Below are 13,565 nucleotides of genomic sequence, written 5' to 3' on the forward strand. Positions count from 1 at the left end.
CTCCTCACACCCCGCTTCCTGTAAGGACTCCATCCCATTCTCTCAGTTCCTTCGCTTCCGTCGCATCTGTTCTGTTGACGCTACCTTCAAAAACAGTTCCTCTGACATGTCCTCCTTCTTCCTTAACCGAGGTTTTCCACCCACGGTCGTTGACAGGGCCCTCAACCGTGTCCGGCCCATCTCCCACGCATCCACCCTCACGCCTTCTCCTCCCTCCCAGAAACATGATAGGGTCCCCCTTGTCCTCACTTATCACCCCACCAGCCTCCGCATTCAAAGGATCATCCTCCGCCATTTCCCCCAACTCCAGCATGATGCCACCACCAAACACATCTTCCCTTCACCCCCCCGGCGGCATTCCGTAGGGATTGTTCCCTCCGGGACACCCTGGTCCACTCCTCCATCACCCCCTACTCCTCAACCCCCACCTATGGCACCTCCCCATGCCCACGCAGAAGATGCAACACCTGCCCCTTCACTTCCTCTCTCCTCACTGTCCAAGGGCCCAAACACTCCTTTCAAGTGAAGCAGCATTTCACTTGCATTTCCCTTAACTTAGTCTACTGCATTCGTTGCTCCCAATGCGGTCTCCTCTACATTGGAGAGACCAAACGCAAACTGGGTGACCGCTTTGCAGAACACCTGCGGTCTGTCCGCAAGAAAGACCCAAACCTCCCTGTCGCTTGCCATTTTAACACTCCACCCTGCTCTCTTGCCCACATGTCTGTCCTTGGCTTGCTGCATTGTTCCAGTGAAGCCCAACGCAAACTGGAGGAACAGCACCTCATCTTCCGACTAGACACTTTACAGCCTTCCGGGCTGAATATTGAATTCAACAACTTTAGATCTTAAACTCCCCCTCCCCCCATCCCCACCCCGTTTCCTCCCCCTCCCTTTTGTTTTTTTTTGTTTTCAATAATTTATATAGATTTTTCTTTTCCCACCTATTTCCATTATTTTTAAATCTACAACTAATACCTTGTCAGTCTTTCCACCCCACCCCCACTAGAGCTGTACCTTGAGTGTCCTGCCATCCATTCTTAATTAGCACTTTTCTTAGATAATATCACCACCTTCAACACCTCTTTGATCATTTTGTCTGTGACATCTTTTGATTATCTGCTCCTATCACTGCTTGCTTGTCCCTACAACCACCCCACCCTCAACTTCTCTCCCCCGCCCCCCACCTTAAACCAGCTTATATTTCACCCTTCTCCTAACTATACTTCAGTTCTGTTGAAGGGTCGAGTGGACTCGAAACGTCGACTCTTTTCTTCCCCACCGATGCTGCCAGACCTGCTGAGTTTTTCCAGGTAATTCTGTTTTTGTACAGGCCCTGCACGCCTGTGCAGGAGGAAAAGCAGCAAAGAAGTGAAAGGGCAGAGAGCTGCAGGTCAGCTGACCTGGAACTGGTACGCCATTCGAGAGAAGGTGGCCCAGGGAGCAGGACACGGGGAGGGGGGCAGGGAGAAGGCCGCAAACCAAGAAGGCGGACCCAAACTAGAGACTGGGGCAGAAACTGGTCCTGGAAGACAGTCCCAGGTAAGGGACAAGGACAGATCAGAAACAGATCCTGGGAAATAAAGTTGAAAGGAGCAGAGAAATAGGCTCTAAAGGACTGCCCTGGAGGTGGCATTGAGCTGCTACCTTGAACTGCTTCAGTTCATGTGGTAAAGGTACACCCACAATACTTTGCCAAATGTTGCCTTCATCTAGTTAAGCATCAATTGTTGCCACCAGTCATTTTCCTCATTTTATTACAATAGATTCACCAAGGCATGCTAGGGATGAGAAACAATAGTTATACAACAACATTTGAGATGTTGGCACTATTTCTACTGGAGCAGAGAAGGCTGAAAGGAAATTCGATAGAAATCTTAATATATGGACGTTTATAATAGTGAATAGGGCAAGACCATTTCCTCCGATTGAAGATTCAGTTGTCCTCAATTTGAAATTGCAACTAAGATAGTGTGGAGAGAGGTTGATAAAGATTACTTTACACAGTGATGCTTGGCCACAGAATGGTTGATGCGAAAATCATTGCAACTTTTAGAGAAAAATTACTAAGGCCAGGATTTCCCGGTTGGCGAGTGGGGGCGGAGCCCGCTCGCCGACGCATAAAATGACGCGGGATGACCGCGGGCGGAACTCCCGACGTCACCTCGCCTCATTTCAATTTTCAGGTCGGCGGGGGCTCAGCTGAATCAGCTGTGCGCCCGCCAGCCTGTCAATGGCCAATTGAGGTCATTGACAAAGTAATTAATGTAATTAGTGGACCTGCCCCGTCCAACCTTAAGGTTGTCGGGCATTGGAAAAAGCATGAAACGTCATCCATGGGCGGGATGGGGTTTCGTGTAGGTTTTTAAAAATTTAATAAAAGTGTATTTAAAAGTGATGCATATGTCCCAACTCATGTGACAGTGTCACATGAAGGGACATGTCAGGGAAATTTTTTTTTTCTGTTTTTAAGATTTTTTATTGTGGAGCTGATCTCCCTGATGCAGCACTAGCCTCAGGAAGATGAGTGCGCTCTTTCGCACGCATGCACGAAAGAGCACACTCTCGGCTTAGGGAATCCCCCCCCACCGCCCGAACAGGGAGCACATCGCGCTTCCTTGCGGACGTCACCCTGGACAGGCCTTAATTTGCCCGCACACGTAAAATGGCAGTGCCCAGTCGGGGGCAGATCAGAGGCGAGCCTCTACGCGCCCGCTCCTGAACTTCCCCACCGACGGGTGGAAAATTCTGCCCTAAATGTTTGAAAAGGAGGAACGAGCAATAGAGTGGATTGTAGTATGAGTTCATTTAGCACGAGATAGCACAGCCACAATAGACATTAGTGTCCAATAGTACAACACTACAATAAGCTTGCTCTAATTTTCTAATAAATAAGCGTTTCAACAATTTGTGCATTGGTGCTTATGGAACCTGTGTGCAAGAATAAATGTGGTTAAATTGACTCACTGCATTAGCTGTGGAAGATTAATTACAATTCTTTATTTTTAAATCCATGTTTAAATGATACAAGTAAAATATATGCAACTATTATTGCTAAATTCTTCATAGACCCTTTTTAAAAAATTTGAACTAAATTAATTTTTCTGGATTATGATTGGAGAACATACACCTTTCTAAATTAAAGCAAAATTTTTGAGAATAGGATCGTTGTGAAAGATTTTAGAAAAATACATATAATTGGTTGTTTCTTTAAGTGGCAAATTGCTAAAATGAAATCAAAAATGGAGATTTTGATATTCATCAGGGAGAAAAATCTTTATAAAGTTAAATAATCAATAATAAATCTAAGTTGGGATGTCAACACAGATAGCTTACAGAAACCACAATGCTGCTCAAAAACCATAGGGAGTGACTAAGCATATTGCAACTTGCTAATCTAAGAATGTTAACAATATATAAGGCCAACTTTTTATCATTTGCATTGGGCTCCTACCGTAGTTTCCACATAGACGGATAACCTCATTGTACATTTCCAACAGATGTATTGTTTCGGTAAAAATTGCCTCCACATTCAAATTCCATAGGCTCAAAAGATGATCTTACTAGTCCTCAATTACCTATAGCCAGGTTCCTCTATTGAGCAGTGGTCACAGTTACCTGCCAAGAGCTTTGCACTAGTTCATGTTTCAAACCAGAATTTAAGTGGGTTTCAGGGCTTCAGAAGGGGCCAGAATCTTAAATCGACATCAGGTTTGGCTGCTTTAGATTGCAAATAATTTTAGTTTTGCAATGATGTAAAATGATCAATTAATCTGGTTTTTGGTAATGTTGGCCGAAGCACACCGAGATAATTTCCTAACTCTTCTTCGGATGGTGCTATAAATCTTTTACATCCAGCTGAATGAACAGATGGAACATACGTTCAAAGTCCGCACCTCTGAAAATTCGGTTCTCCCTCTGTACTATATGGTAGTGCCAGCCTAGACTGTGTGCTCAATGCTCTTAAGTTCTTATAGCTTCAAACTATTTCAAATATTTGAATGTAATATTCTTTTGTCTTGTGAGGTTATCACAGAATCACACAGCGTAGAAGAGGCCCTTCGGCCCATCGAATCTGCACCGACACGTGAGAAACACTTCTATCAAAAAGAAAAAGCTTAACGGAGATGATAATTTTCAGAATAAATTACCATTAAATTAATTGACAACTTCAGTCCCCTACCTGAATTTGGTACACAAATTTCAGAATTAATGTTTTATTAATTATAATGATTAGAAGCATATTTTGCAGATTTGATTGATTTTTATATAAATAGAATATTTTGAGTGACAATAGAAGAGCTACAATATTAACTAGTTAGAGATTTGTAATAAATGCATTTTTTTTTAAAGTAGTGAAGCTTCATACCTACTACATAACAGCGAACAAAAGCTTAGAATGAACAATACAACACACAGATATACATACAAAAACATTATAAACAAGCTATGCCTGAGCATTGCACAGTGCTAATTTGCTATTGCATTTTGGGTGTCATCCTTCTACTTTCTTCTAGATACAGCTGCAAAATGTATCTAATTTTTAAGTCACTGTAGGTTTATGTGCATGGTTTAGAAATTCAGCCTGTCATCCAGTTCTTCAAAAGCCCAAGTTAGAATGTTGGCTTTGCCATATATTCTTCCATGGTCTGGAACAAACATGTTGCAATATTAGTTAAATCAACTCAACTCAATGTTAAGGTTATTTCATTAATTTTTTTGTTAATAAGGCTATGCAAAGCATGTAATATGGCACTGATTTACTTAGAATGATTCGATAAAAATTCTTTGCAAGAAACTCTGAAGTCTGCAAACTGATCAACAATTCCTCACAGAAACTAATTCATAGCAAAGCAATTGCCCAAATGAAATGAGTGAATGTGACCAAGGGATCAAAATAGAGTTGAGAAACATTTAAATGGTGAGAATAATCAATACAAGTGCAAGGAATAACTTCAGTACTAGGGCTTAGGCCTTTCAGAAAAATAAATATATAGGCCTGGAAATTCAAATGTCTTTATGCCTAGAGGCTTGTGCTTACTATGATGGTCAGTCAGCCACAAAATTCTCTGCAGATTTTCCTAAACAATAAACAAGGTTTGGATAATATAAATAAATTCTTTGAAAATCCTAAACAGGCATTACAATCTAATTGGTATTTGTTTAAAATAAATCAACGTAAAGTTTTATTGCAACAGTAAAGACAGTTATTTGGCATAAAATGGAATATCGGGAATTATTAAATGAAAACAAGATTTCAAAACTGAATCTACACCAAAAATCTTTTTAAAAACCCATGCAACAACTGAGTAGTATTTTTAAAGCCAAAGCAAACTTTTCCGTTTTCTGGCAGTGAAAATATCAAACTCCCACAATGACTCAAATACGCCTTAAAATTGTTGCAAAAGAAAATACAATCTTTTCTTCCATTTCCCCGCTCCCAATTTTCTTCCTTTGAAGCCATTGCTTCTTTGCTAGAGTACAGTTTTACAGGATCAGCCAGCTCCCATTCTTCATGTATGAACCTGAACAGTGAGGGCTGTTAGACTACAAAGAGACATCAGTGCTGAACATAATCTGCTTTCAGCCAACATCCATGAACATTTTACAAAAAGTACAACCAACCAGTCTTTTGGATTCATTAAAAAGAAACCAATAGTAAGTTTTCCAACAAAGGTCGATGGGTAGCTAGAACTGTGGCTGCTAATCTAGCACCCTACACTGGGAAATGAAAATTTTTCCAACCCAATCATTATGGTTCATTATTTGCTGTCTTAATCAACTGAACCATTAGGAGAGTTAGAGAAAATACTTTGCACACGGTACAAGATCTAATTATTTAAAAGAACTACGAGTACTTAAGGAAGTGGCCCTAGAAATAATGGATGCATTGGTGGTCATCTTCCAAGATTCTATGGACTCTGGAACAGTTCCTACAGATTGGAAGGTAGCTAATGTAACCCCACTATTTAAAAAGGGAGGTGGAGAGAAAGAAAGGAATTATAGGCCAGTCAGGCTGACGTTGGTAGTGGGAAAATTTCTAGAGTCCATTATAAAAGATTTAATAGCTGAGCACTTGGAAAACAGTGGCAGAATCGGACAGAGTCAGCATGGATTTAAGAAAGGGAAATCATGCTTGACAAATCTACTGGAATTTTTTGAGAATGTAACTCGTAGAATTGATGATGGGGAGCCAATGGATGTGGTTCATTTGGACTTTCAGAAGGCTTTCGACAAAGTCCCACATAAGAGATTAGCGTGTAAAATTAAAGCACATGGGATTGGGGGTAGTGTACTGAGATGGATAGAAAACTGGTTGGCAGACAGGAAACAAAGAGTAGGAATAAACGGGTCTTTTTCCAAATGGCAGGCAGTGACTAGTGGGGTATCGCAGGGATTGGTGCTGGGCCCCAGCTATTCACAATATATATTAATGATTTAGATGAGGGAACTAAATATAATATCTCCAAATTTGCAGATGACACAAAACTGGGTGGGAGAGTGAGCTGTGAGGAGGATGCAGAAATGCTTCATTGTGATTTGGACAAGCTGAGTGAGTGGGCAAATGCATGGCAGATGCAGTATAATGTGGATAAATGTGAGGTTATCCACTTTGGTAGCAAAAACAGGAAGGCAGATTATCATCTGAATGGCTAGAAATTGAGAGAGGGGAATGTGCAATGAGACCTGGGTGTCCTCGTACAACTGTTGCTGAAGGTAAGCATGCAGCAGGCGGTAAAGAAGGCAAATGGTATGTTGGCCTTCATAGCAAGAGGATTCAAGTACAGGAGCAGGGATGTCTTGCTGCAATTATACAGGGCCTTGGTGAGACCACACCTGGAATATTGTGCGCAGTTTTGGTCTCCTTATCTGAGGAAGGATGTTCTTGCTTAGAGGGAGTGCAGCAAAGGTTTACCAGACTGATTCCTGGGATGGCAGGACTGACATATGAGGAGAGATTGAGTCAGTTAGGATTATATTTGCTGGAATTCAGAAGAATGAGGAGTGATCTCATAGAAACCTATAAAATTCTAACAGGACTAGACAAGGTGGATGCAGGAAGGATGTTCCCAATGGTGGGGGAGTTCAGAACCAGGAGTCACAATCTGAGGATACAGGGTAGACCATTTAGGAATGAGATGAGAAGAAATTTCTTCACCTAGAGAGTGGTGAGCCTGTGGAATTCGCTACCACAGAAAGTAGTTGAGGCCAAAATATTGTATGTTTTCAAGAAGGAGTTAAATATAGCTCTTGGGGCGAAAGGGATCAAAGGATATGGGGAGAAAGCGGGAACAGGCTATTGCATTGAACGATCAGCCATGATCATAATGAATGGCGGAGCAGGCTTGAAGGGCCGAATGGCCTACTCCTGCTCCCATTTTCTATGTTTCTATGTAACTGCAACGGCCACATTTAACACAGTATAGAATAACATGCAAACATTTGTATGAACACTAATATAAACACAAGTTTTTTGCTTCAGATATCAGCAAATCTATGCCTTACCTCTTGAAGCATATCTGCTTCTTCTATCGCTTTTGGTATACTTTGCTTTGAGGTGTCCTGCAATTCTCCTCCAATTAGAAATTCATCCAGTATGAAATAGGCCTTCTCAAAATTAAAGATGATGTCTAGTTCACAGACCTAAGAAAAAGCACCAAAATTGCCAGTTGCTGAACCCACAGTGAATTTGTTAATATAGAGAATTAAACAAATAATTGTGTAGATGTGTAGTCCTCAAAATATTCTGATTACATATTTAGTGCAGTTGAATGCTAAGTATCCTATCTGCTATTGAATTTTAGATACAATATTTATGCCATGTGATTTTTCTTTGTTCGCATTATATCCTCAGTTCCTTGAAGCACGACAGAACCAGGAATTATGTTCAGTTTACAAGTTTTTCATTTTACAATTTATTTTAAAAAGCACCTGAGGGTTAATTGGCAAAGCAGTTATTATCTTTCCATTCTAGGATGGAAGTTTAAATCCAATCCAAACTAATATGATCAAGTCTATTCTCTCTCTCTCTGATTCTTAAGTGAAATTAATTCAGTCTCATCCTTGCAGCTGGTGGTCCAGACACAGTCAGTATTTATTTCTGATTGGGTATATTCCAGTGCAGTACGAGATGTGCTTTGAATTTATAGCTGAGGGACATTGCTGGGATGTTTACCTTATCTGTATTTACAATCCACAACCTGCATATTATGCAAAAATGAAAAATTACACAATTTTCTAACACATCATTCTGACAACCACAAAATTCAGTAAAAAAAATTTTAAATTCATAATTAGAGATTGTATCTTTTAGAGGAAACTAAAGATCCAATACCAGGGAGATTCCCAAGCTTTGTCTTTTATAGATGCTGACTGTCCCGCTTAGTATTTTCATACAAATTTAAAGTGAGTGAGTGATGTATGCTCTGCCTGAAAGCAGGTTCTTGGCTCATCGTCTGCTGATGTTTCATCGTGAGCTGTTTTCTTGACTGATTTTTTTCTCTGGCAGTTTGCCATTACCTTCCACTTATGATGTGGCATTGGTGAGGAGACAGGCCCCACTCTGCCTCAGCCAGAACGGGGATCATACCTGCACGGTTGGCATTATTCTGAACCACAAGCTAACCATCTATTGAACTAAGCTGCATGGCCCCAAATCTAAAGTAAGTTTGTATAAAATAATTCTTGGATGGCACACATAACAGCTCCACATAAAGGAGCAGGAGGTTTTAGAGTCTATTCCGTAAGTAAGAACAGCATTAAGCATTAACTAATATGGCTATGTAGCAGTTTTAGGAATATTACACACCAACCCTTAAACTTAATTATTTCACAGAAAAGAATTCAGAAAAATAACTAGTACTATATTAAAACAGGTAAATATTTACTGAGTACACATCAACACCTTAAAGATATTCTTAACTTTTAAAACAAGTGGTATTCAATGAATGTTACTATTCCACAGTGGAACAGCAAACTCAGAAAAGAATCTCAAAATATTTTCCTAAATTTCTTGCAGTACCCTATGTTTACCATTCGTCTCACTGAGAGGAGTAGGCCTTTTTCACAAACCCAATGAGCATTGTGCTCTCTAAACAGACTTGATGCACACACTTCTGATCCTCCTCACCCCTGCCGTCTCTCTTGAGAGTCTACTGTCAACTCTACTGCTGCCTCCCCATAGATTTATCACTGAGATCTGAAATTCACTAAGGAGGAAATGTGACCCATCAATTGAGTTCTACTACCTCAGTGAAACTTACCAGTTCCCTAACCCACTGTACTAAAGAAAATAATGTTTAATTTACACGTTATTCCTGAGTTAGACTCAAATTTCAAATAATTTTAACTGAGAATTAAAATCTCCACAAGGAGCCCTCTAATCTAAAAGTAACGTGATGCAGGAATCATGGAAAGAGGTGTGAATTCTAAAATAATTTATTTTTAAAAATTCATTTACGGGATGTGAGCATCACTAGCTAGGCCAGTATTTATTGCCCATCCCTAATTGCCCTTGAGAAGGTGGTGGTGAGCTGCCTTCTTGTAGTCCACGAGGTGTGGGTACAGCCACAGTGCTGTTAGGGAGGGAGTTCCAGGATTTTGGCCTATTGACAGTGAAGGAACGACAATATATTTCAAGTCAGGATGGCGAGTGGCTTGGAGGGGAACTTCCAGGTGGTGGTGTTCCCATCTATCTGCTGCCCTTGTCCTTCTAGATGGTAGCGGTCATGGGTTTGGAAGGTGCTGCCTAATGAGCCTTGGTGAGTTTTGTAGTGCATCTTATAGATGGTACATGCTGTTGCCAATGTTCTTCGGTGGTGGAGAGAGTGAATGTTAGTGAATGGGGTACCAATCAAGCGGGCTGCTTTGTCCTGGATGGTCAAGCTTAGAGTCATTGGAGCTGCACTCATCCAGGCAAGTGGAGAGTACTCCATCACACTCCTGACGTGCCTCGTCGGCAGGCTTTGGGGACTCAGGAGGTGAGTTACTCGCAACAGGATTCCTAGCCTCTGACCTGCTCTTGTAGTATTTATATGGCTAATCCAGTTGAGTTTCTGGTCAATGGTAACCCCCAGGATGTTGATAATGGGGGATTCAGCGATGGTAATGCCATTGAATGTAAAGGGGTGATGATTAGTTTCTCTCTTGTTGGAGATGGTCATTGCCTGGCACTTGTGTGGTGTGAATGTTACTTGCCACTTATCAGCCCAAGCCTGGATATTGCCCAGGTCTTGCTGCAATTGGACATGGACTGCTTCAGTATCTGAGGAATCACAAATGGTGCTGAACGTTTGCGAACATTCCCACTTCTCACCTTATGATGGAAGGAAGGTCACTGATAAAGCAGCTGATGATGGTTGGACCGAGGACACTGCCCTAGGGACCTCCTGCAGTGATGCCCTGGAACTGCGATGACTGACCTCCAACATACATACCTTTGTGCTAGGTATGAGTCCAACCAGCAGAGCGTTTTCCCCCTGATTTCCATTGACTCCAGTTTTGCCTGATGCCACATCGATCAAATGCAGCCTTGATGTCGAGGGCAGTCTCTCACCTCACCTCTGGAGTTCAGCTCTTTCGCTCATGTTTGAGCCAAGGCTGTAATGTGGTCAGAAGCTGAGTGACCCTGGCAGAATCCAAACTGAGTGTCAGTTAGCTGGTTAATGCTAAGCAAGTGCCACTTGATAGCACTGTTGATGACTTCTTCCATCACTTTTCTGATGATCGAGAGTAGACTGATGGGGAGGTGATTGGCCAGATTGGATTTGTCCTGCATTTTGTCTACAGGCCAAACCTGGGCAATTTTCCACATTGCTGGCTAGATGCCAGTGTTGCAGCTGTACTGGAACAGCTTGGCTAGGGATGCAGCAAGCTCTGGAGCACAAGTCTCCAGTACTATTGCTGGAATATTGTCAGGGCCCATAGCCTTTGTACTATCCAGTGCCTTCAGCTTTTTCTTGATATCACGTGGAATGAATCAAATCGGCTGAAGATTAGCATCTGGGATGCTGGGGACCTCCAGAGGAGGCCGAGATGGATCATCCACTCAGCACTTCTGGCTGAAGACTGTGGTGAATGCTTCAGCCGCATCTTTTGCACTGATGTGCTGGGCTCCTCCATCATTGAGGTTGCGGATATTTGTGGAGCCACCTCCTCCAGTGAGTTGTTTAATTGTCTATCACATAGAAAATAGAAGGTGTAGGTCATTCAGCCTTTTGAGCCTGCTCTGCCATTCAATATGATCATGGCTGATCCTCTGTCTCAACACCACATTCCTGCTCTCTCCCCATACCCCTTGATGCCTTCAGAGTCTAGAAATCTATTGCCTCCTTAAATATATTCAATGGCTTGGCCTCCACAGACTTCTGTGGTAGAGAATTCCACAGGTTCACCACGTTCTGAGTGAAGAGGTTTCTCCTCATCTCAGGCTTAAATGGCCTACCCCGTATCCTGAGACTGTGACCCCTTGTTCTAGATTCCCCAGCCAGAGGAAACAGCATCCCTACATCCAGGCTGTCCAGCCCAGTCAGAATGTTATATGTTTTAATGAGATCCTCTCTCATTCTTCTAAACGCCAGTGAATACAGGCCTAGTCAGCCTAATCTCTCCTCAAACAACAATCCTGCCATCTCAGGAATCAGTCTGGTGAACCTTCGCTTCACTCCCTTTATGGAAAGTATATTCTTTATTAGGTAAGGAGGCCAAAACTGCATACAATACTCCAGGTGTGGTCTCATCAAGGCCCTGTACAGCTGCAGTAAGACATCCTTGCTCCTGTACATAAGTCCTCTTGCAATGAAAGCCAACATACCATTTGCCTTCTTAACTGCTTGCTGCATCTGCATGCTTGCTTTCAGTGATTGGTGTACAAGGACACCCAGGTCTCTTTGTACATCAGCATTTCCCAGTCTATCACCATTCAAATAATACTCTGCCATTCTGTTTTTCCGACCAAAGTGGATAACTTCACCCTTATCCACATTATACTGCATCTGCCATGTATTTGCCCACTCACTCAACCTGTTTAAATCATCTTGAGGAGAATCTTTGGCTCGGTGAGCGAGTGTGTGCCTCAGGAAGATTTCTGCGCTCTTTCGCATGCATGCGCGAAACAGCGCACTCCCGGCTCAGGGAAATCCCTTCCCCCACCATGCTCACAGGGAGCGCAGAGTGCTTCTGGGTGCGCGTTGCACTGGGCAGGCCTTAATTGGCCCGTTCACGCACAACACCCCCCGACAGGGGGAAAATTCTAGCCCTTGAAGCCTCTTAACACCCTCTTCACCACTCACATTCCCATCAAGTTTTGTGTCGTCAGCAAGCTTGGAAATATTAGATTTGGTTCCCTCATCCAAAATCATTGATATATATTGTGAATAGCTGGGACCTAAGCACTGATCCCTGCAGTACCCCATTAGTCACTGCCTGCCATTCTGAAAAAGACCCATGTATTCCTATTCTGTTTCCTGTCTGCTAACCAATTCTCACTCCCTGCCAATATATTACCCCCAATCCCATGTGCTTTAATTTTGCACACTAACCTCTTTTGTGGGACTTTATCAAAAGCTTTCTGAAAATCCAAATACACCACATCCACTGGTTCTCCCTCATCTATTCTGCTAGTTACATCCTCAAAAAACTCCAGTAGGTTTGTCACACATGATTTCCCTTTCATAAACCCATGTTGACTCTGTCCAATCCCGTTGATATTTTCTAAGTGTCCCGTTATCACATCCTTTCTAATGGATTCTAGCATTTTCCCTACCACTGATGTTAGACTAGCCGGTCTGTAATTCTCTGCTTTTTCCCTCCCTCCTTTTTTAAATAGTGGGGTGACATTTGCCACCTTCCAATCTGCTGGGATTGTTCCAGAATCTACAGAATTTTGGAACGTGAGAATCAAGGCCTCCACTATTTCCATGGCCACCTCCTTTAGTACCCTGGGACATAGATTGAGGCCCTGGGTATTCATCAGCTTTCAGTCCCATTAATTTCTCCAGCACTGTTTTTTTAATAATACTAATTTCCTTCAATTCCTCCTCTTCACTAGACCATTGGTTCCCTAGTATTTCTGGGAAGTTATTTGTGACTTCCACCATGATGACAGAACTAAAGTAGTTGTTTAATTGCTCTGCCGTATTCTTGTTCTCTATTATAAATTCTCCTGTTTCGGACTGTAAGGGACGTACATTTGTCTTCACTAATCCTTTTCTTCTTACATACTTATAGAAGCATTAACAGTCCCTTTATGTTCCTTGCAAGTTTACTCTCAAGGTCTATTTTTCCCCTCTTAATCAATCTCTTGGTCCTCCTTTGCTGAATTCTAAACTGCTCCCAATCCTCAGGCTTGCTACTTTTTCCAGCAACTTTGTATGACTTCTCTTTTGATCTAATACTATCCTTAATTTCTTTTGTTAGCCATTGATGGGCCACTTTTCCTGTTGTGTTTTTGTACCAAAAAGGAATATAAAACTGTTCCACGCATACAGTCATTCCTTAAATATTAGCCATTTTATCCTTTTAATGAAGTTCCCCAATCTATCTTAGTCAACTCATGCCTCATACCT

At 42.0% G+C, this 13,565-nt stretch overlaps 1 protein-coding gene across 2 annotated transcripts in view; it reads right to left on the reverse strand.

Annotated features, from left to right (window-relative positions):
• The window catches only part of ap1s3a (adaptor related protein complex 1 subunit sigma 3a), a 153,542-nt gene that overhangs the window by 110,480 nt on the left and 29,497 nt on the right, over positions 1-13,565 (reverse strand). The window contains exons 4-5 of one of the 2 annotated variants that reach the window (XR_013579592.1): positions 7,507-7,644; positions 4,097-4,649 (exon numbers count right to left, since the gene is read on the reverse strand). Coding sequence is in view for 1 of the 2 variants with exons in the window: in XM_078563723.1 (XP_078419849.1) it covers positions 4,614-4,649; positions 7,507-7,644 (174 nt within the window). In the remaining variant the exon portion in view is untranslated. Of the gene's footprint in view, positions 1-2,984; positions 4,650-7,506; positions 7,645-13,565 lie in introns of those variants that run through there. The other variant, XM_078563723.1, reaches the window with a different exon arrangement.

Source organism: Cetorhinus maximus, chromosome 19, assembly GCF_964194155.1.
Source record: "Cetorhinus maximus chromosome 19, sCetMax3.hap1.1, whole genome shotgun sequence".
NCBI classification, from domain to species: Eukaryota; Metazoa; Chordata; class Chondrichthyes; order Lamniformes; family Cetorhinidae; genus Cetorhinus; species Cetorhinus maximus.